This window comes from Bos indicus x Bos taurus, chromosome 23 (genome assembly GCF_003369695.1).
Source record: "Bos indicus x Bos taurus breed Angus x Brahman F1 hybrid chromosome 23, Bos_hybrid_MaternalHap_v2.0, whole genome shotgun sequence".
NCBI lineage: Eukaryota > Metazoa > Chordata > Mammalia > Artiodactyla > Bovidae > Bos > Bos indicus x Bos taurus.
Genome location: NC_040098.1, coordinates 7,134,812 through 7,160,450, shown reverse-complemented (window position 1 = coordinate 7,160,450; position 25,639 = coordinate 7,134,812). Strand labels below are relative to the sequence as shown.

The following is a 25,639-nucleotide window of genomic DNA, read 5'->3' as shown; positions in this document are numbered from 1 at the left end:
TTCTTAAAGAGATAGGAATACCAGATCACCTTACCTGCCTCCTGAGAAATCTGTATGCAGGTCAAGAAGCAACAGTTAGTAGCAGACATGGAACAAGGGACTGGTTCAATATTGGGAAGGGAGTACATCAAGGCTGTATATTGTCACCCTGCTTATTTAACTTATATGCTGAGTACATGATGCCAAATGCTGGGCTGGATGAAGCACAAACTGGAATCAAGGTTTTCCAGAGAAATATCAATAACCTCAGATATGCAGATGATGCCATCCTTATGGCAGAAAATGAAGAGGAACTAAAGAGCCTCTTGATGAAAGTGAAACAGGAGAGTGAAAAAAGAGAATGTTAAAACTTAACATTCAGAAAACTAATATCATGGCATCTGGTCCCATCACTTCATGGCAAATAGATGGGGAAAAAATGGAAACAGTGATAGACTGTATTTTCTTAGGCTCCAAAATCACTGCAGATGTTGACTACAGGCATGAAATTTAAAAGACGCTTGCTCCTTGGAAGAAAAGCTATGGCAAACCTAGACAGTGTGCTGAAAAGCTGAGATATTATTTTATCTACAAGGATCCCTTTAGTTAAAGCTATGGTTTTTCCAATAGTCATGTATGCATGTGAGAGTTGGACCATAAAGAAAGCTGAAAACCAAAGAATTGATTTTTTTTTAACTGTGGCATTGGAGAAGACTCTTGAGAGTCCCTTAGACTTTAAGGAGATCAAGCCAGTCAAGCCTAAAGGAAATCAATCCTTAATATTCTTTGGAAGGACTGATGTTGAAACTCCAATACTTTGGTCACTGATGAGAAGAGCCAACTCATTAGAAAAGATCCTGATGCTAGGAAAGATTGAAGGCAGGAGGAGAAGGGGATGACAGGACGAGACGGTTGGGTGGCATCACTGATTCAATGAATATGAGTTAGAGCAAGCTCCAGGAGATGGTGATGGACAGGGATGCCTGGCATGCTGCAGTTCATGGAGTCACAAAGAGTCGGACACAACTGAGTGACTGAACAGCTACAATAGATATATTTTTGGATTTTTTTCTACAATCAGTAAATTATAACATCTTTAGAGGTTATCATAACTTTGAGTGACTTAATTATATGATCAGTTGGTAAAGAGATACTTTTTCTTTTTTTTTTTTTCTTTTTCATTTTTGTCCTTATCTGGATAAAAAGAGACAGAATTGTTTGGGAAAATAAGAAATTCATCCCCTTTATAAGGAATATTTTTCCCTTGCTTCTAGTGAGGGCCCACTAAGCCAAATATTCATTTAGGTGTAATATACATTTTCTCTGAATTCTTTCTAACATATCTTATGAAGCTCTATTTTCTTGCAACTTGGAGTATTTTATATTCTAGGAGAAATGAGGTACATTTCTTTCCCAGGTTGCCACAGTTTATAGCATAGAAAAAGGAAATCTAATTCTAAATCACTTATTGGCTCCTGGGGATTTGTTTGCATAAAAGTCACTAAAGCGATATTTAAATGAAAAACGATTAGTGCTTCGGGAGAATTTAAATTACCTGGCACTATGAATTAATGTAATTAAGTTGCCAAGTAGTTCCAGGAAGGCAATAAGGAAAATTTGGCTGATCTGTAAGAGTTCTGTTGCCCACTTATGATACACAGCAAGGAAATAGCTTCCCATTTCTAAGGTACAGTAGCTTGAAGGCTGAAGTCTCTTCAAAAAATTTCTGAGTGTTGAAATTGTCCTGGTATCTGGTCAAATAGTAGAACATCAGAAACATAACAAGTACTTCAGTGAATAACATGGGATCAAATGAACTGAGTTAAACTGGTTGCTACAGGAAGAGCTTTAAAAATAGGTTAATTCTTAGCCTGGTGACTACATATAACACAAAATACCCCCAGTTATCAAATGGACTCTGAATATAGTAGAAATGAATTATTTTCTGTGTGTTTGCTTCTGGATAACTGCCCCCCCCAACACATTTTTTAAATACAATTTTCAACATAGGATGGTGTTACATACTAACTGTACTAACTGGATAGGCAGTTACCAACAGTTGGGATAGTTTTTCTGAGAACCCTGCATCACCAGCCCAAGACAGGTCCTTTTCCTTGAGCACATTACCTGAATGAGAACTGAGATTTATCATATTCTTTATCTTGAGTGGGAAAGGTGATCTGTGAGTCATTCCTGGTTCATGGAAAAGCTCTTATCTTCTCTAGCTGGCTTCCTGGCTGCATAGCTTGTTTGAAGCCATTGTTCCCATAATATGTCTTCTTAGCTAAGTTAGTGGCTTATCAACAGGTCTTCTACAAAGAGTTCCATGATCATATAAATATGAAAAAAAAAACTGGTTAATCTATATGAATTCAGTTCAGTTTAGTTCAGTTCAGTCGCTCAGTCGTGTCTGACTCTTTGTGACCCCATGAATTGCAGCACGCCAGGCCTCCCTGTCTATCGCCAACTCCCGGAGTTCACCCAAATACATGTTCATTGAGTCGGTAATGCTATCCAGTTATTTCATTCTCTGTTGTCCCCTTCTCCTCCTGCCCCCAATCCCTCCCAGCATCAGAGTCTTTTCCAATGAGTCAACTCTTTGCATGAGGTGGCTGAAGTACTGGAGTTTCAGCTTCAGCATCAGTCCTTCCAATGAACACCCAGGACTGATCTCCTCTAGAATGGACTGGTTAGATCTCCTTGCAGTCCAAGGGACTCTCACGAGTCTTCTCCAACACCACAGTTCAAAAGCATCAATTCTTTGGCACTCAGCTTTCTTCATAGTCCAACTCTCACATCCATACATGACCACTGGAAAAACCATAGCCTTGACTAGACAGACCTTTGTTGGTAAACTAATGTCTCTGCTTTTTAGTATGCTATCTAGATTGGTCGCAACTTTCCTTCCAAGGAGTAAGCGTCTTTTAATTTCATGGCTGCAATCACCATCTGCAGTGATTTTGGAGCCCCCCCAAAATATGAATTAATTCAACCCAAATGAATTTTTGTAGGCTGTGATGTGTAACAATGAGGAATAGAATATACTGATCATGGGAGGTTAGAAAGAGTCTAGCTTAAAGATTTTGGTAGCTCTTCCTGGATGACAGTCCTAAGGGTGAGCAGACAAAAGGAAACAAAAACTGATTGTTTTCCCTGGTACAAGCAGACTGACTGAGAGGAAGTGAGAGAGGGGAAAGAAAGAGGGCAAGAGGGTCCTGACTAGACCATGCAGATCCTTGTTTTGTAGGAAGACTCATTTCCACCCACTTTAGAATTACGTCTAGTGTCAAGTCAAATGACATCGGCTGGTCAACCTTTGCCTAACTTTTTCTTTAAAGGTGCTTTCTTGAGATTGTTCAAAATAATGTCTTGATTGGACAACCCTGTTCCAAATTGTTTTCCTCTAAATTAGATTAACCAACAATTCTCTGTCAGCCCATTGGAACTTCGTGTGCTGTCTTGATAAATTCACAGTGGGACTGATGGGGAGCTGGTCTTCTGAATACCATAGGTCCCTGAAAATTTAAACTCTACCACTTAAGACTTTTTTCTCTTTATGGTAGAAAAACCAGTTAGAAACTGTTAAAAACACAGTTAAAACAGGTTAGAAAACACAGATTATTTCAATATTTCTTGACATATGTGCCATTAGTCATCAATCCTGCAAGGTTTGGAATAAAAGTGTCCTATATGTGGTCAAATATATTTGTGAAATGGTGTATCTTTCTTCCAAAGAGTCACACTATTCATTAATATACTGAACTCTTCCTTCATTGACATTTTTTTTTACCCCATGTTTCCTGAACTCATGACATCATAGAACCTTTTCTCCTTTGCTTATAATGATGGTTAATATTCCACAGGATTTATATTCCACAGAACACACTTAATGAAGTGAAGTCGGTCAGTCGTGTCCAACTCTTTGCGACCCCATGGACTGTAGCCTATCAGGCTCCTCCGTCCATGGATTTTCCAGGCAAGAGTACTGGAGTGGCTTGCCATTTCCTTCTCCAGGGGATCTTCCTGACCCAGAAATCTAACCCGGGTCTCCCACATTGCAGGCAGATGCTTTACCATCTGGTAAAGCGTAAAGGCACCAGGGAAGCCCACAGAACACACTTAGGAGATGCTAAAATATTGAAAGAAAAGTACTGGAGGGAGCAGAAATACATTCAGGGATAAAACAAAGGTTTCTAAGTGTCTCAGAAAGAAAATAATTATTATGATTGTAGGCAAAGTTGGCATGCAACTTTGGGAATTAGTGATGGACAGGGAAGCCTGGCATGCTTCTGTCCATGGGGTTGCAAAGAGTCAGACAGGACTGAGCGACTGAACTGAAAACTGAGGTCCTTTGAAGCCAACAGAAGCAGCACAGTTGAGGTCTGTTGATAGGTACATGTAGGCAGTGCGTTTAGTCACATGGCTGTGTTTCATATGCCCTGATGGACATGAGCTCTGCATGCTGTGTGCTTGGGTCTTATTTAGTCTGGCTTAAATGGTTATAGCAGAGGTACCCAGCTCACAGGCCTGTGAGAAGTCCATGAAATGATGAATAAGAAGTACTTACCACACAGTTATAATAGATTGAGCATAATCTATTATGCTCATATAATTGTTGAGCATAACAGAAATGTTATTATATAATATATAAATTTTCTCTTTCTTCCTTTCATTAACCTTGGGAGAATAGCAGATTTCTGAAACAGGTAAATTCTGTAAGAGCTAAATAATGAAAGGCTTCATTATTTAGAGCATTTTATTTCATAAATAGAGTGTTGTTCTGGATTTATTGGCCCTGACGGACTTTATGTATTTCTGGTGAACCTGAAAATTCTACTCTGCTCCTAAATCAAATCAAATCAAATCGTGTCAAGTCTAATCTAATCAAATGAACAGCTCTGTACCTGATTGTTTTTCAGTCATCAAGTTCAAGTGCATTGAATTTGAGAGATAACTTTAAGAGGCTTCCCTGAGTTATGTTCTATTATAAATATTGCAAATATTTTGAATAAAAGATACTGTTTTCAAACAGAGATGGGGAAAGTCAGAGTTCATTTCTCTACTTGGCTTAGTTAAAAATATAATTTTAATAGCTTTGTTATTCATTCCCTGGAAGAACAATGAAGTTAACTAATTTATCGCAAATAAGACTCACCTCTTAGTTGGAGCTATTTGGAAATTATTAAAACACTACTAAAGCTGGTATAACATTTAAAACCTGTAGCTAAGGAGTTCATATGCCACAACTCAGACCCGATACAGCCAAATAAATAAACAGTAATAAACATTTAAAGCCTGTAACTTTACTACATTATATGGTATCAGGTTGATGTATGTAAACATGTTCTAAATTTGGGGGATAACCTCATTGTTTACTAGTACATCTTTTCTCAGACATTCAATACGCATGATATTAGTGTGTCTAAGTTGACATCACCAACAAATAAAAAACGGCATCTTTTTCTTTTGTTTGTTGGCAGTTAAAGTAAAATAACATTTTATATATTATATAACTTTTAAAACCACTGATCATTGAGGTGAGAAAGAAAAAATTACTTCATTACCTGGATCATCATTATCTAGATAAAACATAGTATTTGATTGAGTAAATCTGTTTCTCTAGGAGGAAGTTGCTTATTATTTTCTGAAATGTACTTTAGTGTGGGTAAATACTGAGCGATGAGGTACCTTTGGGAAATATCAGGGTGACTATTCCCAAGGTCTTTTTTACCTCTCATCATGTTGTTGTTTAGTCACCCAATTGTGTCCAGTTCTTTGCGACCCCATGAACTGCAAACACGCCAGACCTCACTGTCCTTCACACCCTCCCAGAGCTTGCTCAAATTCACATTCATTGACTAGGTGATGCCATCCAAACATCTCATCCTCTGTTGCCCCCTTCTCCTCCTGCCCTCATCAGTCTTTCCCAGCATCAGGGTCTTCTCTAGTGAGTCGGGTCTTCACAACAGGGGGCCAAATTATTGGAGCTTCAGCTTCAGCATCAGTCCTTCTAATGAATATTCAGGGTTGATTTCCTTTAGGATTGACTGGTTGGTCTCCTTGTTGTCCAAGGGACCCTCAAGAGTCTAGCACCACAGTTTGAAAACACCAATTCTTCGGCACTCAGCCTTCTTTATGGTCCAACTTTCCCATCCTTACATGACTACTGGAAAAACCACAGCTTTGACTATACAGCCCTTTGTCAGCAAAGTGATGTCTCTGCTTTCTAATAGGCTGTCTAGGCTTGTCATAGCAAACAGTAGGTGTCAGTGATGTGGCGCCATGACAGGCAGGTGTCATGGTGGACTCTAAGTGCGCACTTCCCTCGTTCATCCCAGCATCTCCTCCACTCTGTGGGTGAAGAACCAGGGGCAGAATTGGATGTCTCTGCAACAAGCGTTTTGAAATTCGAAGAGCATCAAGCACTTCCTTATGTTTCCTCCAGGCTCTCTCTTGTCTTTCTCTCTCTCCTCAAAACAGAATCACAAACCCTTCAGCAAACTTGAGGAAATGCACACTGTCCTCACTCCTCATTCGGCTGAACTTGTGGCAGAACGAATGTGTTATCAGTCTGTTTCTGGGTTTTCGGTTTATTTTCTTTACTAGTCGAAGCCTGACGTGTAGCACTGTGATGTAATTGAATCAACATCGTGGGGCTGAATTGATCACCACAGGACATATCTTTGAGAGAGAAATGTGAAAATTTACTTTTCCCCTTTTCTGGGAACAAAAATTGGTGGCTGTTAAAAAGTAGATTCCTGAGGTGATTCCTGAGGTGTGCTGATATAATAGATACCTGCTCTTTGGCTGTTGCCGAAATATGGCCTCTGTTCACTGGTGCTGAATAGAAACTCAGAGAGAGAGTTTTGTGTGAGACAGAAAAGAATAACTTTATTGCTTTGCCAGGCAAGAGAGCCACAGCGGGCTAGTGCCCTCAAGACTGTGTTTCTGACCTGGAGAGGGTAGTGAGTTTTATAGCAACAGGTCAAAGAGGGCATCATGAGCTTGTGGACGTTCTTCTGACTGGTTGGTGGTGAGGCAAGTGGGAGTCCACATCATTAACCTTCTGGTTGGAAGCGGTCTGGAGTCTAAATCCTTGAAGGCAGCATATAGTTAACTTCTCCCACCTGGTGGGGGTTTCAGTGTCTGCAAAACAGCTCAAAAGACATGACTTGAATATTTATCTAGAGTCCTTGAGGAATAACTAAAGGAGGCCTTGGACTTTGGTTAATGGCTAAAGTATTATTATTTTCTCTTGCTATACTGTTTTCTTTTCGCATTTTCTCATTCCTTTAATTAAACTCATTCTTTAACTAAAGTTTTCTAAAGACATGGAGAAGGAAATGGTAACCCATTCCAGTATTCTTGCCTGGATAATCCCATGGACAGAGAACCCTGGTGGGCTACAGTCTATGGGGTCACAAGAGTCGCACTTGACTGAGTGACTTTCACTTCACTTCTAAAGACAAAAGGCAGGTGGAGGACATGGGTGGGAGTCTGTTTCCAGATGATCTTGTAGGGTCCTTCTGGGTTACATGGACTCCCCAAATTAGAAACTATCTGTCTATATGATGATTCTTTCCCAAGTGAGTTCCATGAAACTAGTCCTCTGATCTACTTCACAGCAAAAATGATGTTAAATCAAATGAAATAGATTAGAATATGTTGCATTGGGTCATGCATATTGAGAATCACAAATATTATTTTTGTTTCTTACAGGCTCTCAGCACTTAGGTAGTTTATAAAAAATATTGCAGTGAGGACAAAAAAGACTAATTTTTAAAGCCAGTGTTTCTTAGAACTGTTTGATTAATCAGCTGCTCCTCTTGTAATTATCTATTACAATTTCTCAGAACTAGTGTTCTGAGAAAGTCATCTTAAGAGAGAGCAGTTCATCAATTTCCAGAGGTACGTTTTCTTTATTATCACACCTCTGAAGCTGGGATGCTTCTTACATTTGACAATGTCCTGGGTTCAAGCAAAAAAAAAAAAAAAAAAGATAAAAGGATAAATGCTGCTGCTGCTGCTAAGTCGCTTCATTCATGTCCGACTCTGTGTGACCCCATAGATGGCAGCCAACCAAGCTCCCCCGTCCCTGGGATTCTCCAGGCAAGAACACTGGAGTGGGTTGCCATTTCCTTCTCCAATGCATGAAAGTGAAAAGTGAAAGTGAAGTCGCTCAGTCATGTCTGACTCCTAGCAACCCCATGGACTGCAGCCTACCAGGCTCCTCCATCCATGGGATTTTCCAGGCAAGAGTACTAGAGTGGGGTGCCATTGTCTTCTCTGAAAAGGATAAATAAAAAGGGGTAAAATTCCATGGGACAGAACTTAGTAATGTGGCCACACCTGGGAGCCAAGGGAGACCAGGAAATATAGTCATTTTTCTGAGCCTGCAGGTACTGAACTAAAATTGCTATCACTAAAACTTATAAATGGAAGGAAAGCCTACTCAGAGCAGGAGCCCTGAGGGACTAGCACCACCTTCTGTGGTGTGGTCACTGATTAATGATATTTACAAGAAACTAGTTCCATATAAAAAACCAAAACTGGCCAAGTAACAAAGCAAAACTCTTTCAGGTTTCAAGCATGGAGGCAAATATTATTGAAGATGAAAAATTCACTTTGCCATTATCACCTGGAAGTTAGCCCTTTCGTCTCCAATATTAAGTAGCTTAGAAGAAATTTCTTGGTATGCACGGTCACTGAACTTAGTCAGAAGAAAATAATATTTTCTGTTGACTTCTTCTGATTCTTGGCTCACTCATTATCCACATTTAAGTGGGAATAAGTGCAACTAGGAGATGAAAGGGTGATTCGCCGAGCAGATACTGTGCAAACATGGGCTCTTAGTAACACTGTCCAGAAGGTCCAGAATTTGATTAGTTAGTTCTCAATCTGCTCTGTGACTGGGTTTCCATTACTTTTAGAGATTTTGATTCTATTAAATGCAACAATTCTTGTAAAATATTCTCCAGCATTCACCCATGCTTTTAATTCTTACATTTTTTCACAGGATATTTAATCTCTAATCAAAATTGAAATATTAAGGTGGGAGACTGTTCAAGTTTGACTAATCTTAATCTGAAAACAGAATGTGGCTGAAATTTTTCAACATTACAATGAAAGTAAAATACCATCTGTAATAGTGTAAAACTTTTTAAAATTAAATTTTTGTGTCTTTAGGTCACTGTCGTTTTGGAATTTCTGTCTCTGTCAGCTGATCCTCTTGAGTTTTTTGCTTTATTAAGTTATCCTTTGACCAAGGAAAAAAAATCATTTAATGAAGTCAGACTTCATTACCAACTCCTAAAAGCTGTTATTCTGTGGTGTTTACTTTTAATAGCTCTTGAAAACATTCTTACTTTATAGAGGAATGCAATAATCATGGAGTAATGAGATGTAAAATTTTCCCTGTGTTTATTACATCAGATCGTCTGGCATCATAAAGTAAATAAAATTTCAAGGTAATACACGCTTCTTGGGTCTCAAGTCCTAAGGGCTTATTTTAAAGAAAAGCAATATTAAATAATTGGTAAAAAGTCTTGTAAGATCTGACAGGTGAGCTTCATGAATTGATCTGACTTAGTGATAGATACTGTAAATATGTTTTAATAAATATGATATTTTGCCTGTTTATCACCTTTTCTTATGGAGAAGGATTATACATTAATATACTTTTATTTTTAAACAGTAAATCATAAAAAATAAATAAATGCTATTATTATAACAATGTGCCTGTGGGGAGGAAATGATTTTCTTAAAGTTGTGCAATCTATCAGATAGATGTGTATTTCTTCATTATTATCAGATATTCACTGCATGTCTCCCATGTACAAAGTTCTCTGGCCAACTTTGGAGCTGCTGCTGCTGCTGCTGCTAAGTCGCTCCAGTCGTGTCCGACTCTGTGCGACCCCATAGATGGCAGCCCACCAGGCTCCCCCGTCCCTGGGATTCTCCAGGCAAGAACACTGGAGTGGGTTGCCATTTCCTTCTCCAATGCATGAAAGTGAAAAGTGCAAGTGAAGTCGCTCAGTCGTGTCCGACTCTTTGCGACCCCATGGACTGCAGCCCACCAGGCTCCTCCGTCCCTGGGATTCTCCAGGCAAGGGTACTGCAGTGGGGTGCCATTGCCTTCTCCCAACTTTGGAAAGTGGATGTCAAATTCTGAATAGCTCAACCCTGCAAAAATGTGTTATACCTTTATTACTTCCACAGAGCAGGAGGGAAATAGCCCAGCTCCATTATTAAATTAGAATTCTAAAGTGATAAATTGCAATAACAATGATAATCTAGCTATTTTTCTGGAACATGGGGCAGCTTAGTATTATAAATTCCTAAAAGCACACTGATTAACCAATAATGAAGGTATGAGTAATGTATAAGGTAGGTGTATTTCTGTCCCAGGTAGAAAGACTTTGAGACCATGTCTATGTCTCTGAAACTATCTACTCAGAGAAGCAAATTTATTCTGCTCCAACTCCAAGATTCTGCAGTGTGGCCAATCTGATGACATAAGAATCTAAAACCACCCAGATTTCTAGGATTTCTATGGCACTGCTCTTCGAGTTTTCACGCAGACACTCTACCACAATCTACTTGAGAATTTGACACTTTTATCCCATCACCTAAATAGCAGCATGTAAGGATAACAAAAAGCAGTGGCCAAAATTATTGCATTATATAGTAACTGAGAAAACACATTCTATGTATTCTTTCAATTTTGTACTATGTTATGATTCCTCACATTGAATTGCTATTTTTAAACATAGAGTGAAAGAGATATGTTACATAAATCATACATTTAAGAAATGTCATTCAGAACAGTTGAATGTACAAAATAAAAAAACATTATAACAGGGCATGGGGATTTCTTATAATGGTTATTGGGATAAATTGGAAAAACTCTGACATATTTGCTTCTTTTTCTTCTTTAGGCTTCTTTAACTAAAACTACTGATCTTCCAGAATTCTTTATTGCATCTTACAAATGGCCTGGATGGACCCATGGCCCTTTGGATCAAAAAAATTGTGCTGCATCCTGGGCTTTTTCCACTGCAAGTAATAAAGTCATTTTAATTACTTCCTTACAAATTCCCCCTTTTACTCTAGACACTGGGATAGTAATTAAAAGGGTTTTTAATTTAGAACATTTAAATATTATCACTTGGTCAATAAAATAAAATCTTACTTTGACCAGAGAAAGCAGCCTGAAGATTAAATAAAAACCCATTTTTACTCTGAAATTGGTCTTTATCATCACAGACTAATTTTAAATAGAGAGTAGATCAAAAGAGCAACAGAGAAAAGTTGCCAAAATTTGTTTGTTCTTTGAGAGTTAAGGCCAGATCATAAGAAGAGTATAAGATTCCTCTTTACCCATAGTACTATCTGCAATCCTAATATGTATGCTATACATATATATTGTATGTATAAAATAATTCTTATATTCTTTTCTCTTGATTAGATCTGCAGAAATATATTTAATTATGAAATTAATATATTTGATGTAGAGACTTCAGAACTAAGTGATAATGGATTAAATGGGCTTTATTTCATTTTAGATAAAATCAGTTTTATAGATTCTGACTCTACAGTGAAACAACTGATCTAACAAGAGTAGCTTCCAAATTACTTCAAAAGTGTAAGGAGGGACTTCCCTGGTGGCCCAGTGGTTAAGATTTTGCCTTCCAGCGAAGAGGGTGTGGATTTGATCCTTAGTGGGAAAGCTAAGACCCAACATGTCTTGTGGCCAAAGTACCAAAAAGTAAAACAGAAGCAATATTGTAAAAAATTCAGTAAAGACTTAAAAAAAGTTCACTAAAAGCAGTGTGAGGGATAACACACCTCTATTACAGCAACTTCATATAGTTTCACAAGGCCAGTACATCAGTACTCAGGTTAATCCCAAGATTTGGTCTCCAAAAGTATCCTCAAAATGTGTTGATTGTATTACAACAATTAGACCTCACACAACATTGTCTATTCTCAAAGATCAGTTTCATAAAACTGTGCTCTACGCTTAGAAATAATTCCAAGAGTCCTCAAAAACAGACTAAGTACTGAATGCATCATGAAATAACTTCATAGGCTCTGAAGGGTGGCACTTCTTGGGACAGAGCAGTGCTGATACTTTCTCTAAATACCATCACTTCATAGAATAAGCTAGTTTGTTCTAGAAAAGATGCATTTGGTTGAGCTCACCCTGGAGTGTCTCCATCTGTTACTTCTATGGTAATGTTTATCCCCCCAGGGTAAACATTCTCTGGCTTGGGAATCTCTTTGAGCCTTGTTTCAAATGGATGGGGACAGATTTAATCAGATACATCATTTGCCATTTTATGTTTATGTGGCTAATGTATTACACCTCCTAAGGGATATATAATAATTTTACTTTAAGTTTAAGCTAGACCAGCGTTTCTGAAGATGTCTTAGGAAAGATATTTGCTGTACTGAAAGTGATTTGCTAGGCTGATCTGGGCTGTGTATTTTTGGGGTCCATTGATCACAGTCCCATAGATGGCCTCAGCACAGGGCCAAGTCCATCTGTCCCTCTGCCTAACGGATGTCAGTTTTGTATCCTGCATATTCAATATAGCAGTAGTTACAATGAGAAAAGTTGTCTTTCAAAGAAGCTAAAAATTATAAAATGGGATAAAGAAGACAATTAAAAATATGCACACATATAAAAATATAGTTATATAGCTAAATAAAATTTAAGCAAGATGTCAGAAGCTAAGAGGCGAAGGAGTTCCGAATGGTAGGGATGATGCCTGCTGCAGAGCAAACTTGGAGACAGAATAAAATAAGCAGGAAAAATAGCAGTGTGAGTCAGAGGTAAAGCCCAGTGAACGTTTTCATATAAAGAGTGGAAAACAATTTGTTGAACTGAGTCATTTTTAAATCTTCTGACCTTTTTTAAGTATTTCAAGAGAATTTGGATTAAACCTTCACTGAGATTCAGGAATGTCTGTAATAAGAGCAACATGTTGAATATCACTAGAATTTAAAGCTCTTATCCTTTGGTTGGAATCTACAGATTCATGGGGCTGGAAGGGAAGGTAGAGGTCCCCATTTTCAAGCCTTTGCTTTTATAAAAGAGGCCCAAACAAAAGAAGTGACCTGCGCAAAGTGAAAGGCAAGAAGTCCCAGAAGTGACACCAGAGGCAGGTTTCTGACTCCTTCAGTATTGTTTGTGAAAGTCTTTTATGAACCAGAGAATGGTTACGGGAATACTTGATTCTGATCCCTTGTCCCGAAAGTCAAAGCATCAAGGAATTTCTATTTTCTTTTATGAAACAGGGAATTATTTTCTTGAGACTAAGAGAGATGGAGGTATAATGATTTTTGCTTCTATGAAATTTATCCTAGCACAAAATACATGGGAATTGAGAAGCAAGTAGCAGGTTATAGATCCAGCACATACTGAGCATCTAAAATATGCCAGCAGTTACACTACAGAATTGTACATGTGCTGTGATTTCATTTTGTAAATACATATACAGAAATACATAAGTAAAGGAATTATTTTTGAAGAATTTATTTCAGTGCTAGTTTAATAATTCTAAACTAGCACTGTGAGGGGTTCCAGTACACAGATAATTTTGATAAGTAAAAACTATAACTTCTGAGAAAAGTGGATAGGTAGAAGAAAGGTTATGAATGTGCTTCCTTTAATCAAAAGTGAGTCAGAGATTAAGAAGAAGACTAATTAGGTCTCCAACAACAACACAAGTCTGTACCAAAATGTCACTGACTCGGATTTTCTTGTGATCTCCACACACATATTGTCATGGTCGCGTGATCAAAATGCTCACATATATAGTTTTCTGCTACTGGTTGATTAGTTTCCCCAGTCTACCATTCTATGAGGTCAGGATGATGACTCTTGATTTTGTTCATTGTTGCAATTTCTATTGCTTAGTCTTGTGCCTGCCACCTAGCACGTGGTGAACAAATGTGTGCTGGGGAAAGGAACACACATTAACAGCAACCGTGCTAGGGGATTATTTAAACAAATAGAATGTTCAGTCACAAAGGGTAGATGTATACATAAAACAAGCTGAATTCGACGTCCACTGAGATTAGGAACATGATCTTCAAGAAAATTATAAGCACGGAAGTGTGCTATGTAGCTTTTTGATAATTTTTTAAATTGGAGTTTAATTGCTTTACACTGTTTTGTTGGTTTCTGCTGTACCGCAAAATGAATCAGCTGTATGTATACATGTATCGCCTCCCTCTTGAGCCATCCCCCCATCCCAGCCCTCTAGGTCATCACAGAGCAAGGAGCTGAGCTCTCTGCGTTGCACAGCATCTTTCCAGAGTTATCTATTTCACTCATGGTAGTGTACGTACGTTGATCCGACTCTCTCAATTTGTCCCACTCTTTGATTCCCCCGACTGTATCTACAAGTCTGTTTTCTCTGTCTGCGTCTCTATTCCTGCGTCTCTATTCCTGCGTCTCTATTCTCTATAGGTTCATCTGTACTATCTTTCTAGATTCCATACATAAGTATTAATGAGTGATAGTTTATAATGTAGATTCATGCTAGTCTCAATTAGTTTTAAAACCAAAATGTAATTTATTCCACTATATCAGATTAACTTGGATACATTTTCAATGAATATTTCTGTGATTAGCTTTTCTGATTGCCTCAGGTTAGTTACATTCAAATATATATATTCATTATAGATATTCATACACACACATTTTAAGTACAGGTGATATAAATGTAAGCAAGATATGACTCTTGCTTGTAAGGTGTTTCACTTGACAGGTTTCTTAATGAAGAATTCAGAAGTATATAGAACATGAAAAGAACAAGAAACTAGAACAGACTTTGAAGATGGTAACGTAATGAAGCAATGCCAAAACCGGATATCAACTATGACTGAAATTATGACACGGTTGAGTGTGTTGGAATATGCATCACATTTGGCCTTTAAGTTCCATTAAGTTTCAGAGACTAGTTTAATGATTCAGACAAACAGGGCTATGCAACTTTTGGCAATATTATGTGCCATTTGAAAATTAATTAATATTCTCTTTGAAGCAGGTGTGGCAGCTGACCGCATAGCAATTCAGTCCCAAGGTCGATACACCGCCAACCTATCCCCTCAGAATTTGATCTCTTGCTGTGCCAAGAAGCGCCATGGATGCAACAGCGGAAGTGTTGATAGGGCTTGGTGGTACCTGAGAAAACGTGGGTAAATAGCTCCCCAATATGTATCTCTAGGATTCTTAAGAGTGTTGCTTGGGTTAGAATAAGGGGAAAAAACATTTTGCATTTTCCCCAAACTCTACAAATATATATGCTACATCTATATAAACACAGGAATTTCATTTAAGTATAATCTCTGTTTGGTATCTACTGAAGTTATAAGCTATCAGAAAAATTGTTTGAAAAAATGTATACTGTTCTAGCTAAATTAATCGAGACAAGTAAGCATTGTCTTCTTGTGGTTCTGAGCCAAATGGTTGTAGAGTCCCACAAGGCGGGTAGAGTTCATACTTATCTTGAGACTCTTAGTTCCCCAGGCAGATTAATAGATGATGCCAGGGGGAAATTAGCCTAAGACCCAGAGGAATGATATAAAGACATGCTGTATAGTTGCCTCAACTCATCAACATCATTGTCACCATTAATCCCATCTGATGAGATGATGCAGGTTGCATTTCTTTACTCTCATGTAGTCTGATACCCATGCAGCACCCTGTGTCTACTCTAAGATCTACTTAAAAGCTGAGTTATTTGGCAAAGGAAATAGCAGCTGATAACTAATAGTTGGTGTATGTGCCGCCCACATGTTCTTTCCTCATCCACTGAGTGCTCTGGGTGTGCTATAAGAGACTGGGTGTTACGTATTTATAAAGTTCTTTAAAATGTGTATCTAATGCTTTGCTAATAAGATGGTGATTAGAATGGGCAACTTGGGCTAATACCTTCCTGATTTAATAGTGCTCGGTCAGCTCTGTATTATTTTACTATAATAAAAGTTAAAGCCCTTCAGGAGCTTAAAAATATAACTTAACATTGAAAGCCAATTAAATCTCCTTGTATTAGTCTGCTCAGGTTAACATACCAAAATACCATAAACTCTGGCCTAAACCACAGAGTTTTTATTTCTGGAAACTAAGTTCACGATCAAGGTACTCAAAGTCAAATCACTTTCTGGTGAGACACCTCCTCTTGGCTTGCCTTCTTACTGAGTCCCCACTTGCAGAGAGAGATGTCTCTGTCTCTCAGGGTACTAATCTCAGCATGAGGGTCCCACCCTCATGACTTAATTTAAAGCTAATTATCTGTCTATATTGATATAACTATATATCTGTATATAGAGATAATATAGATAATCTGTATACAGAAAGATAAATCTATGGTTGAAAAGTAAAGCACACAAATGTTTGAAAAGCAGAGAAAAGTGAATGAATACAGAATAACTAAACTTACATGAAGCAGAAGTTTTGTAGGGAGATTTGAAAAGTTAGCATAAGGAAACATTTTCTGGAAAGAAAGTGCTAATTCACATATACATATATGTGAATTATATGCTTTCTTCTTTCTGAAAATTTTGTCCATAATCTTACCTTGTTCATGGATGATCTGATAATCATGATCAGATAATCATTTGTTTCCAATCTAATATATTGTTCAAGAATGTGAATATTTTCACTACTGGTTTAAATAAAGTTATAGTACCACACAAACAAAAAAGCTAATTATCTTTCAAAGGTCCCATGTCTAAATGCCATTGCATTGGTGATTAGAGCTTAAATTCATGAATTTGGGGTGACACACCTCAATCCATAGTACTCATTATCCCCAAGTAATCCACTGGCACCTTTTGTGAAAGTGGCTTAGCTTTCATCATGCTTCTTACTCAGATTCTCTTACTTTTTTCACACTGTTGAATTTCCTTGAGGCAATCCTAGTACCATAATTCTATGGCCAGCTGAACATCAACTATCCATAAAATAAATTCACTGTTCTATTTTCCTTATCGTCTGCTTCCATATTCAATGAATTGTGTTAGATTTGGATCCAAATAATTTGTATTTTTCTATGTCCAGTTTCAAAATCAGAAATCAAAATTCTTTTATCATTTGTATAATGTATATATCTGATAACTTTCTACCTTATTAACTTCAATACTGTAGTAGTATATATAATTTCTCTTGAAGGATCATGAATTATAAGCACATAATAATTGAATTCCTATGAGAAGGTATTTATAACAATAAAAATGTAAAAATACTTAATTCTAAAACATATAATTTATCAGAATACTCCATCTGAATATGCTAAAACCGGTTCTTTTTCATATTAAATTTGGCTTTTTAAACTTATCTATTTTTAATTGAAGGATAATTGCTTTACAGTATTGTGTTGGTTTCTGCCAAACATCAATATGAATCAGCCATAGATATACATATGTCCCTCTTGAAACTCCCTCCTTCTTTCCTCCCCATCTAGGTTGTTATAAAGCTCCAGTTTGAGTTCCCTGAGTCATACAGCAAATTCCCTTTGGCTATCTATTTGGCTTTTTTATATTATAGTTATAAATGAAGACTTAAGGAGCCCTTCCCCTATTAATATTACCAGATATTTTATTAATCATTGCTTTTCATCTTCACAAAATTCTATTTGGTAGATAAATGTCTTTATTTTTTTTTTTTTTTTTTTTGATAAATGTCTTTATTAGAATCAATTTGAGCAAGGTTTTAGAACCTAAAATATTTGATAGAAATAAGCTTATTTATAAAACAGAACAGACTCACAGGCTTAGAGAAAAAATTTATGGTTACCAGAGGGCAAGGGTTAGAGGGAGGGATAGATTGGGAGTTTGGGATTGGCATGTACACACTGCTATATTTAAAATAAAATGCCTTACCATGAAAAAAACTATAGTGAAGATATAGGAATGGGGCGGGGAAAGAGTTCATATGATTGAAGGACTATGTTCAGTGTCATGAAACTTACATGTAAGTAGCCAGAATGATTTACAGATATGCGAATCAGTAAAATCGTACGGAGATAGGTCATTACTGCATTTCCTAAGTATTACCTTTACTTCTTTGCTTACTCCTCGTAGACTGGTATCCCATGCGTGCTATCCACTTTTCAAGGACCAAAATGCTACCAACAATGGCTGCGCCATGGCAAGTAGGTCTGATGGACGGGGAAAACGGCATGCCACCACGCCATGTCCCAACAGCATCGAGAAATCCAATAGGATCTACCAGTGTTCTCCTCCGTACAGGGTCTCTTCCAATGTAAGTCTGAAATGCAAGACTTCTTAGTGGTTAGCTTTCTCAAAAATATATACTACTGTTAATAAAACTATTTAAAAACAAGAATATTCTAAAATAATACTATGCTTTCAGATATAATTTTTGATATTATTGAAGTGTTTATTAATGACTTTCAATTTGTGTATAATTTTTTATCTTTGTAATATTAGCTGTGCAAATGATTGCCTTAAATTTTAGAATGTCCTTGGGAATAGAGTTTTATAATTATGTTTATTATATAACACATACACGTATATATGTGTATATAAAGTAAATGGTGGTTTAGTTGCTAAGTTGTGTCTGGCTCTTTTGCAACCCCATGGACTCTTCTGTGATCCTGCCAGGCTCATCTTTCCATGGGATTCTCCGTGCAAGAATACTGGAGTGGGTTGCCGTTTTTCTCTAGGGGATTTCCCTGACCCAGGGATTGAATCTGCATTTCCTGCATTTCAGGTGGATTCTTTGCTGACTGAGCCACCAGGGAAGCCTATACACACATACATATATACATACTTGACAGATAAAAGCTAAAGCAAACCTTTTTTCATTGACTTTTCTGTGGTATTAGCTTATTTTATTCATCCTTTGCCTTACTCCACAAAATACTTGAAATGGACATAGTCATGGTGGGAAAAAGATTCCCCTGGATTCCAGTTTGTCATGTTAAAATCCTGGGAGAATTTTACTCCATCTTATCAATGTCACCTAGACATTCTCACTTTCAGACTGTTTGAAGCTTCAGTGATTTCCAGTTATCTGTAGAATACAGTTCAACATTCTTATCGTGACATACAGGTCCTTCATGACTTGGTTCTGATCTACTGCTTTTTGGACTCATGTCCAACCAACCTACCCATTCCCCACCTGCCCATAATGTTCCTCATAAACTGACCGCTGTCTGCTCCCCACATGCACTGGCCCTCTTTGCTTCTACTTAGCTGGGTGATGATTCCTCTCACACCAGTGGTTATCCCACCAACTTCCATGTCAAGGAAGTAGGTCAAAACTTCATCTTCTCTAAGAAGTTTTATTGACTTCTAGGCAGAATCAATGTCCCTTTCTTGTTTGTATCCATGGTATTTGTGCTTGTCTCTATAATCAAGCTTAGTATATCATGATTAGTTATGTTACTTAGCAATTAGTTATGTGATTGTCTGTCTACTCCACCAAAATGGAACTATCTGGAGGACTGGTGCAAGGTTAATATTTGTTTCTGTCCTAGTTTCTGGGATGTACTCTAATCAAAATGCATATGTGAACGAACTTCTTCATTCCTAAAAGTTGCATTACACAGTGGATGAAAACAGATAAATATTTGTATGCTAAAACTGAGGAACCTCACAAAATAATCATCTGGGATCACTGTTGTGGTCCAAAGAATGGAGATAACACTACTTTCCACTGATAAAACAGTGTTTTATTTAATTTTTTCTTTTTGACCATAAAAATTATTATATTTTGTCTTCACTTCTGTGGGAGAGGGAGAGGGTGGGATGATTTGGGAGAATGGCACTGAAACATGTATAACATCATATATGAAATGAGTCACCAGTCCAGGTTCGATGCACGATACTGGATGCTTGGGGCTGGTGCACTGGGACGACCCAGAGGGATGGTATGGGGAGGGAGGAGGGAGGAGGGTTCAGGACGGGCAACACATGTATATCTGTGGCGGATTCATGTTGATATATGGCAAAACCAATACAAGATTGTAAAGTTAAAAAATAATATAAAAAAATTTCACTCAAAAAAAAATAAATAAAATAACCACCAACAACAAAAACAAAATTATTGCCAGTGTAAGAGTCAATGAAACATGTGTGTGTCTTGTCTTTAGCAACTTCACCAATGTGGAGATTCACATGCAAGTATTTCAAAGTATGATTAAGAGTAAATTGCAAGTTGTCAAGGCACACTGGGTTCTGTAATTCCTAAGCTGATTGTACAGCCCCTAACATTACAGACCAAACAATAGGTGTAGTGTACTCTGACAACGATAATGTGTTCACTGATATTTTTCCCTCCAGGAAACTGAGATCATGAGAGAAATCATGCAAAATGGACCAGTTCAAGGTAAGCTTGGGCTTCCCAGGTGGCACTCGTGGTAAAGAACCCGCCTGTCAATCAGGAGACATAAGAGATATGGGTTTGATCCCTGGGTTGGGAAGATCCCCTGGAGGAGGGCATGGCAATCCATTCCAGTATTCTTGCCTGGAGAATCCCATGGACAGAGGAGCCTGGAAGGCTACAGTCCATGGCGATGCAAAGAGTCGGACTTGATTGAAGTGGCTTAGCATGCACACAAGGTAAGCTTGGATGACATATGATTGTGTCTTATTTATTTCTTTAATAAACAACTTTGCATTTAACTCATATAAAGAGCTTAATAAATGATAGACATCTTTTGCTTTTAGATAATTCTTAAAGATTCAATGGTTGTAAGACCAATGTAATTATAGGAGATAGGCTCACCTAATAGCCTCATTAGCTCCTCTTGTACTTGAAGAAGACAGACTCATTCATAAATTGAATTGTTGAACAAATGTTAATGATACATTGGATGAAAGTCAGCTCAGTCTATACAAAGTGGTCATGGACCCCAAAGACATTCAAACAGGAAATGCTGAGAGCTCGTTTGATTGTTTAGTTATATTTGACTCGTACATAGTGTTAAAAATCTCACTTCGGCTTAAATGGATTAGATAATGGATTGTAGGAAAATGAAGGTTTAGCAATAGAAACAAAGTAGACACTTCCCTTTTCCTATGAGCTCAAAAGAAATCAAATAAGCCAGGATGATTTTTGTGATTTATAAAATGCTTTCCATTTTGATCTATTTTGAAAATGTGTTATGGATAGTAAACTAAAATCAATAAGGAAATCATATACTAATTTATAAAATGTCCATTGATTTAATATGAAGATATTATATCTGATACACAGTTCCTCTGCTTATCTATTGGAATTTATTTTGCACCAATGGTATGAATAAAAATAAATTTACAGTGTATATTTCCAGTATTAAATATTGCCTTGAAATGCTTGGGAGAACAAAACCAGTGAGGCCTAAAATAGAAATTCAGGCTGTGAATACTGAAAAGTCCAAAAATATATTAATATTATCAATGCAGTGGAATTGATAAATAAATAAAATAATTAGGCGAAACAAACCAAAATTAAATTGAAAACATTTGATGTATACCCAAAGAACTATTGGTTATATGTATTTTTGTGTTTCTGAACGTTGGCCTAATCAATATTGGTTCAACAGATAACAGGAACTACAGATTTTAAAATTGTGTTGGAAAGACTTTTATTGATCTTTATCATCGCTTAACATTTATTGAGAAACCAAAGCTTTTTCTGAACATGGCCTGAATTCAGTTTTTAAAATCCTGGGGCCATACACAAAACCTGAAATGAATAAAAAGAAAATTTTTTTCTCCTTTCAGTTGTGTAATCTTTGAAGGCTAGAAAAACAGTAGGGAATTAATGTGTAATTTAAATATATCCTTCATTAACTGGAGTTTGTGTGAAAAACTTGAAGGAAGCCAGGCATTTGAAGTCAAGGTTGAATTTGAAATTCCAATTTTGACATTTGCTACTTAAATGACTTTGGTCGAATTATCTAAACCTCTTTGAGTCTTTAAATCATTATATTACTGTTTAAAGTTTCTCTCTCATTCTTTTAATCAGTTAAAAGAAATCTGCAGCATAATGATTGAAAATTGAGAATATCTTATGTTTATTTAATGGTCAGATACTTAAGTATTCATGAATTTTACAGACTGAATCAAAAATAAAGAGGTAAACTTTGAAAATAATCAAGTTCAAGTTCAAATTATTCAGCGTCACAGAACCAATGTTTGTTGAGAACTTTCCTCCTGCCAGGCCGAAGCAAGAGCAGAAGACAGTGCTCAGTATCCTACCCTTGTGTGTGGGTAGAGTGTAATAAGTTTGTGTGGTTTTCCAGAAGTAAAATTGCATTATGGTAGCTTATGTAGTTAGATCATCAGGTCTGTTTGGTGTCAGAAACTCAAGGAGGAATCCATCTTCAAGTTAATTGTCATGGCATCTCATTCATGTTTCTTAGGTTGGGGAGGGTAAATTCCTGTGTTGAAGAGTACTTTTTATTCATGGTGCTTTGAATGCTAATGGGGTCAGTAGCTCTATGGAAGAGATTGCCAATGGCAATATTTTCACAGTTATAAATGCTGGTTGCCTCATCTCGCTGTAGATGCAAATGGCTGTCTGCGTGTTGTTGCCAGTGCTAAGGTACAACATTCTCCCCCTCTGCCTTACAAAAGAATGTAAAATGTGATAGACTGATGAATAAATGGTACTGTGTGCATTCTTCTAAAATCTGTAGAATTAAAAAGAATTTTAGGTGCGGGAAAGAGGACAAAAACAAAGAGCTGAATAGAGTACAGTTATATAAATTCTTAACATCCTATGGAAAGGTGTGTTCAACTAAATAAAGATTTCATCTCTTTTATGAATATTTGGACACCATCAGAAAAGGCATGAAGCATTAAAAAATGAAATAAAAAGTAGAAATCAAAAGTAATACTTGACTTTGGAGGAGAAGCTTCATTTTAGGATCTGTCAAATGTTAGTGGCTTTCTTCCTTATTTTATTTAAAATTCACATCAAACTAAGACAAGCATTGTGCACAGTTGTCAAGGTATATGTAACTAGCCCAAATAAAAATGCTTTCAATTCATGTCTTCTAGAGAAGTTTAAAGTATTCACCATAAATTGCTCAAGCCTTTCAATAAAACAGCCACAATTCAGAAAAGAAAAAGAAATAATCTAGGTGAGGGAAGAAAGAAGAGCTTTATAAAATATAAGCTCTTCCTTTCTGAAGACTATAAGCTCTTCCTTTCCAAAGAATACACTATTGGCTTAGCTCCCCAGAGTGGGACCGATGCAATCTTCTCAGAGTATTCTTTTGCTAAGGGTTACTTTTTATTCAAACTCACCAAGGAAACTTTTGTATTTACTTCTAAGGAGGAAGGACAATTACTTTAAACCCTTTGTTAGGTTCACCCTTCACTGATAGCTTAATTGGAATTTTAAGGCACTGGTGGAGAAGCCCAAGGTTAATGGAGAATTGGTGATCACCAGTGAGTGTATTGGGTTTCCTGCAAGGATTCAGCTCCTGATAATAGTGCTTCTGTCAATTACAAAAGATCGAGTTCTAAATGTACAATGTGATTTTAAGTAATATGCTAAGTAGCTAAAAGTTACTTTTATAAGAGAACTAGAAAATGTTTCAATCAATTAAGTAGGAAAGAAAATTAAACTGAACCGCAAAATTCCTTTTTAGATTCTACCCTTGGTAATTTACTTGTTGACTGTTCTGTAAGAATTTCTGAAGGTTTTTTTTAAGATAATGATTTAAAATCATGTCATTTATCCTGTTGGGTTTTATTTTAGCTATAATGCAAGTTCATGAGGATTTCTTCAATTATAAGACAGGGATATATAGACACATTACCAGCACAAATGAAGACTCAGAAAAATATCGAAAGTTTCGGACACATGCGGTCAAACTCACTGGGTAAGGTGATTTCTCAAAAGTCTTCATTTAATACCTCCTGAAAATAAGATTGAAAATAGATTATGTAGTGCATTTAGGTGCCAGAATTCCTTTTGGTATGAGAGGTTCTCATAAAAATTAAAAATTATAAAACCTTGACATTATTTAGTCATTATTTTAAAATCCAGTGAAAAATCAACTCATTATTTTAGGAAAGGTACCAAAGCATGTCTCTCACTTCCTTGGGAATCCATCCTAAGAAACTGTTCTAAGGGCAAGGAAATAGATTATTGGAATTCTACATATGGGATGATCAAGGAAAGTGTGCAAAACCAAAGTGTGCTAGGATATGGGGAGAAGGTTTTGGATGGAATTACAAATGGTAGAGATTAAGCAGGAAGACAGGGTAAGATCTCCTTTATTCAATGTAAAATTATTTGTTTAAATCTATGTGAGAATTGTGAAAACTTGTCCTGTTTTACTTTGTTTTTCCATTCTTAATTGTTCAGTGACTTTTCAGAAAAGCAAACAGAGTAAAAAATTCCTTTATGCTGCTACTGGAACTGGGAATTTAGTGCCACTTGAATTCCATTTCCCTTCAGTTTGAAAGTCCTATTTCTTCTAAATCTCTTTCCTATGTACGTTTCATTATCAATTTTTGTTTCCCCTAGTAATAGTCATGATTTGGAAAAATTTTTCCCACACACTGGGTGATTGAAATGATCTTTCTTATTATTCAGAGAACTCTGGGAATGGAACCTTGATGTGGACCCTTTCTTGATTGATTAGAACTGATTCTTTATTATCTCTCTCCTGCCATGCTGATCATGTTTTCTTCATTCTACTCCTAAATTTGTTCATGCTGGGGTTGAACAATATGAATGTGTTTGTATTTAATCACTCTGCACTGTTTGTATATTTTCCATATTGATTGTGTCAATTGAAATAATGTGTTCACTTTTATAAACTCCTAAAGGATTGAGACACTTAAAAATTTATCTCACATGTGTGACAATTAGCAAGGCTAATTTTTCTAGTGAGCAAATAACTTTTGGAGATTTTGTTTATTTTTCAGAAATATGTTAGGGCCCTTGGGCATTGTTAAATGACCTGAAGCAGTAGATTTTTATTCATTTCTCTATTAGTAATTCCTGATTTGGTAATTACTGTATGCAGAAAATTAACACATCAGTGAATTAGAGAGTAATCAAATAACCCAAGTAAGTTAATGTTCCTTATCAGAGAACTTAGTGTACTTCTATGAAATACCTTACAAATTTATTGCATCAAATTCTATTTGCTATGAATTTGTCAAACACAAAGCTATCAGATTTAACTCACTTGTACTTAATGAATTTAAACTTCTATCAAATGCCCATCGCTGAGCAATAGAAGGAAGATTAATACATAGTCCTGTTCTTAAGGAGTTTAGGGAATAAAGTAGAGACATTCACAAGTGATTATAGTATAAGGTGATAAAAGTTGTGTATTTCCAAATGCATGGCATTATATATATATATATATTACATATATATATTTACACATATATGCTTATACTATTTTATATATACCACATACATGTATATATTACATATGTATTATACATATATATATTATATATTTACAGTAGGTAGATAGATAAACACTTAAATTTCTTTGCTTCTCATTATTTTATTTTATTTTTAACTGGAGGATTATCACTTTACCGTATTGTGATGGTTTCTGTCACACAGCAGCATGAATCAGCCATAGGTGTACATTTGTCCTCTCCCTCTTAAACCTCCCTCCCACCTTCCTCCCCATCCCACCCCTCCAGGCTGTCA

At 36.6% G+C, this 25,639-nt stretch overlaps 1 protein-coding gene across 4 annotated transcripts in view; it reads left to right on the top strand.

Moving 5' to 3' along the window:
• The window catches only part of TINAG (tubulointerstitial nephritis antigen), a 105,743-nt gene that overhangs the window by 26,905 nt on the left and 53,199 nt on the right, over nt 1-25,639 (top strand). For 2 of the 4 annotated variants that reach the window (XM_027524998.1, XM_027524996.1), the window contains exons 5-9: nt 10,917-11,040; nt 15,039-15,189; nt 18,076-18,256; nt 20,302-20,347; nt 23,714-23,837. In XM_027524998.1, coding sequence (XP_027380799.1) covers nt 10,917-11,040; nt 15,039-15,189; nt 18,076-18,256; nt 20,302-20,347; nt 23,714-23,837 — 626 coding nt within the window. Of the gene's footprint in view, nt 1-10,916; nt 11,041-15,035; nt 15,190-18,075; nt 18,257-20,301; nt 20,348-23,713; nt 23,838-25,639 lie in introns of all 4 variants that reach the window. The other 2 variants (XM_027524997.1, XM_027524995.1) reach the window with 1 other exon arrangement.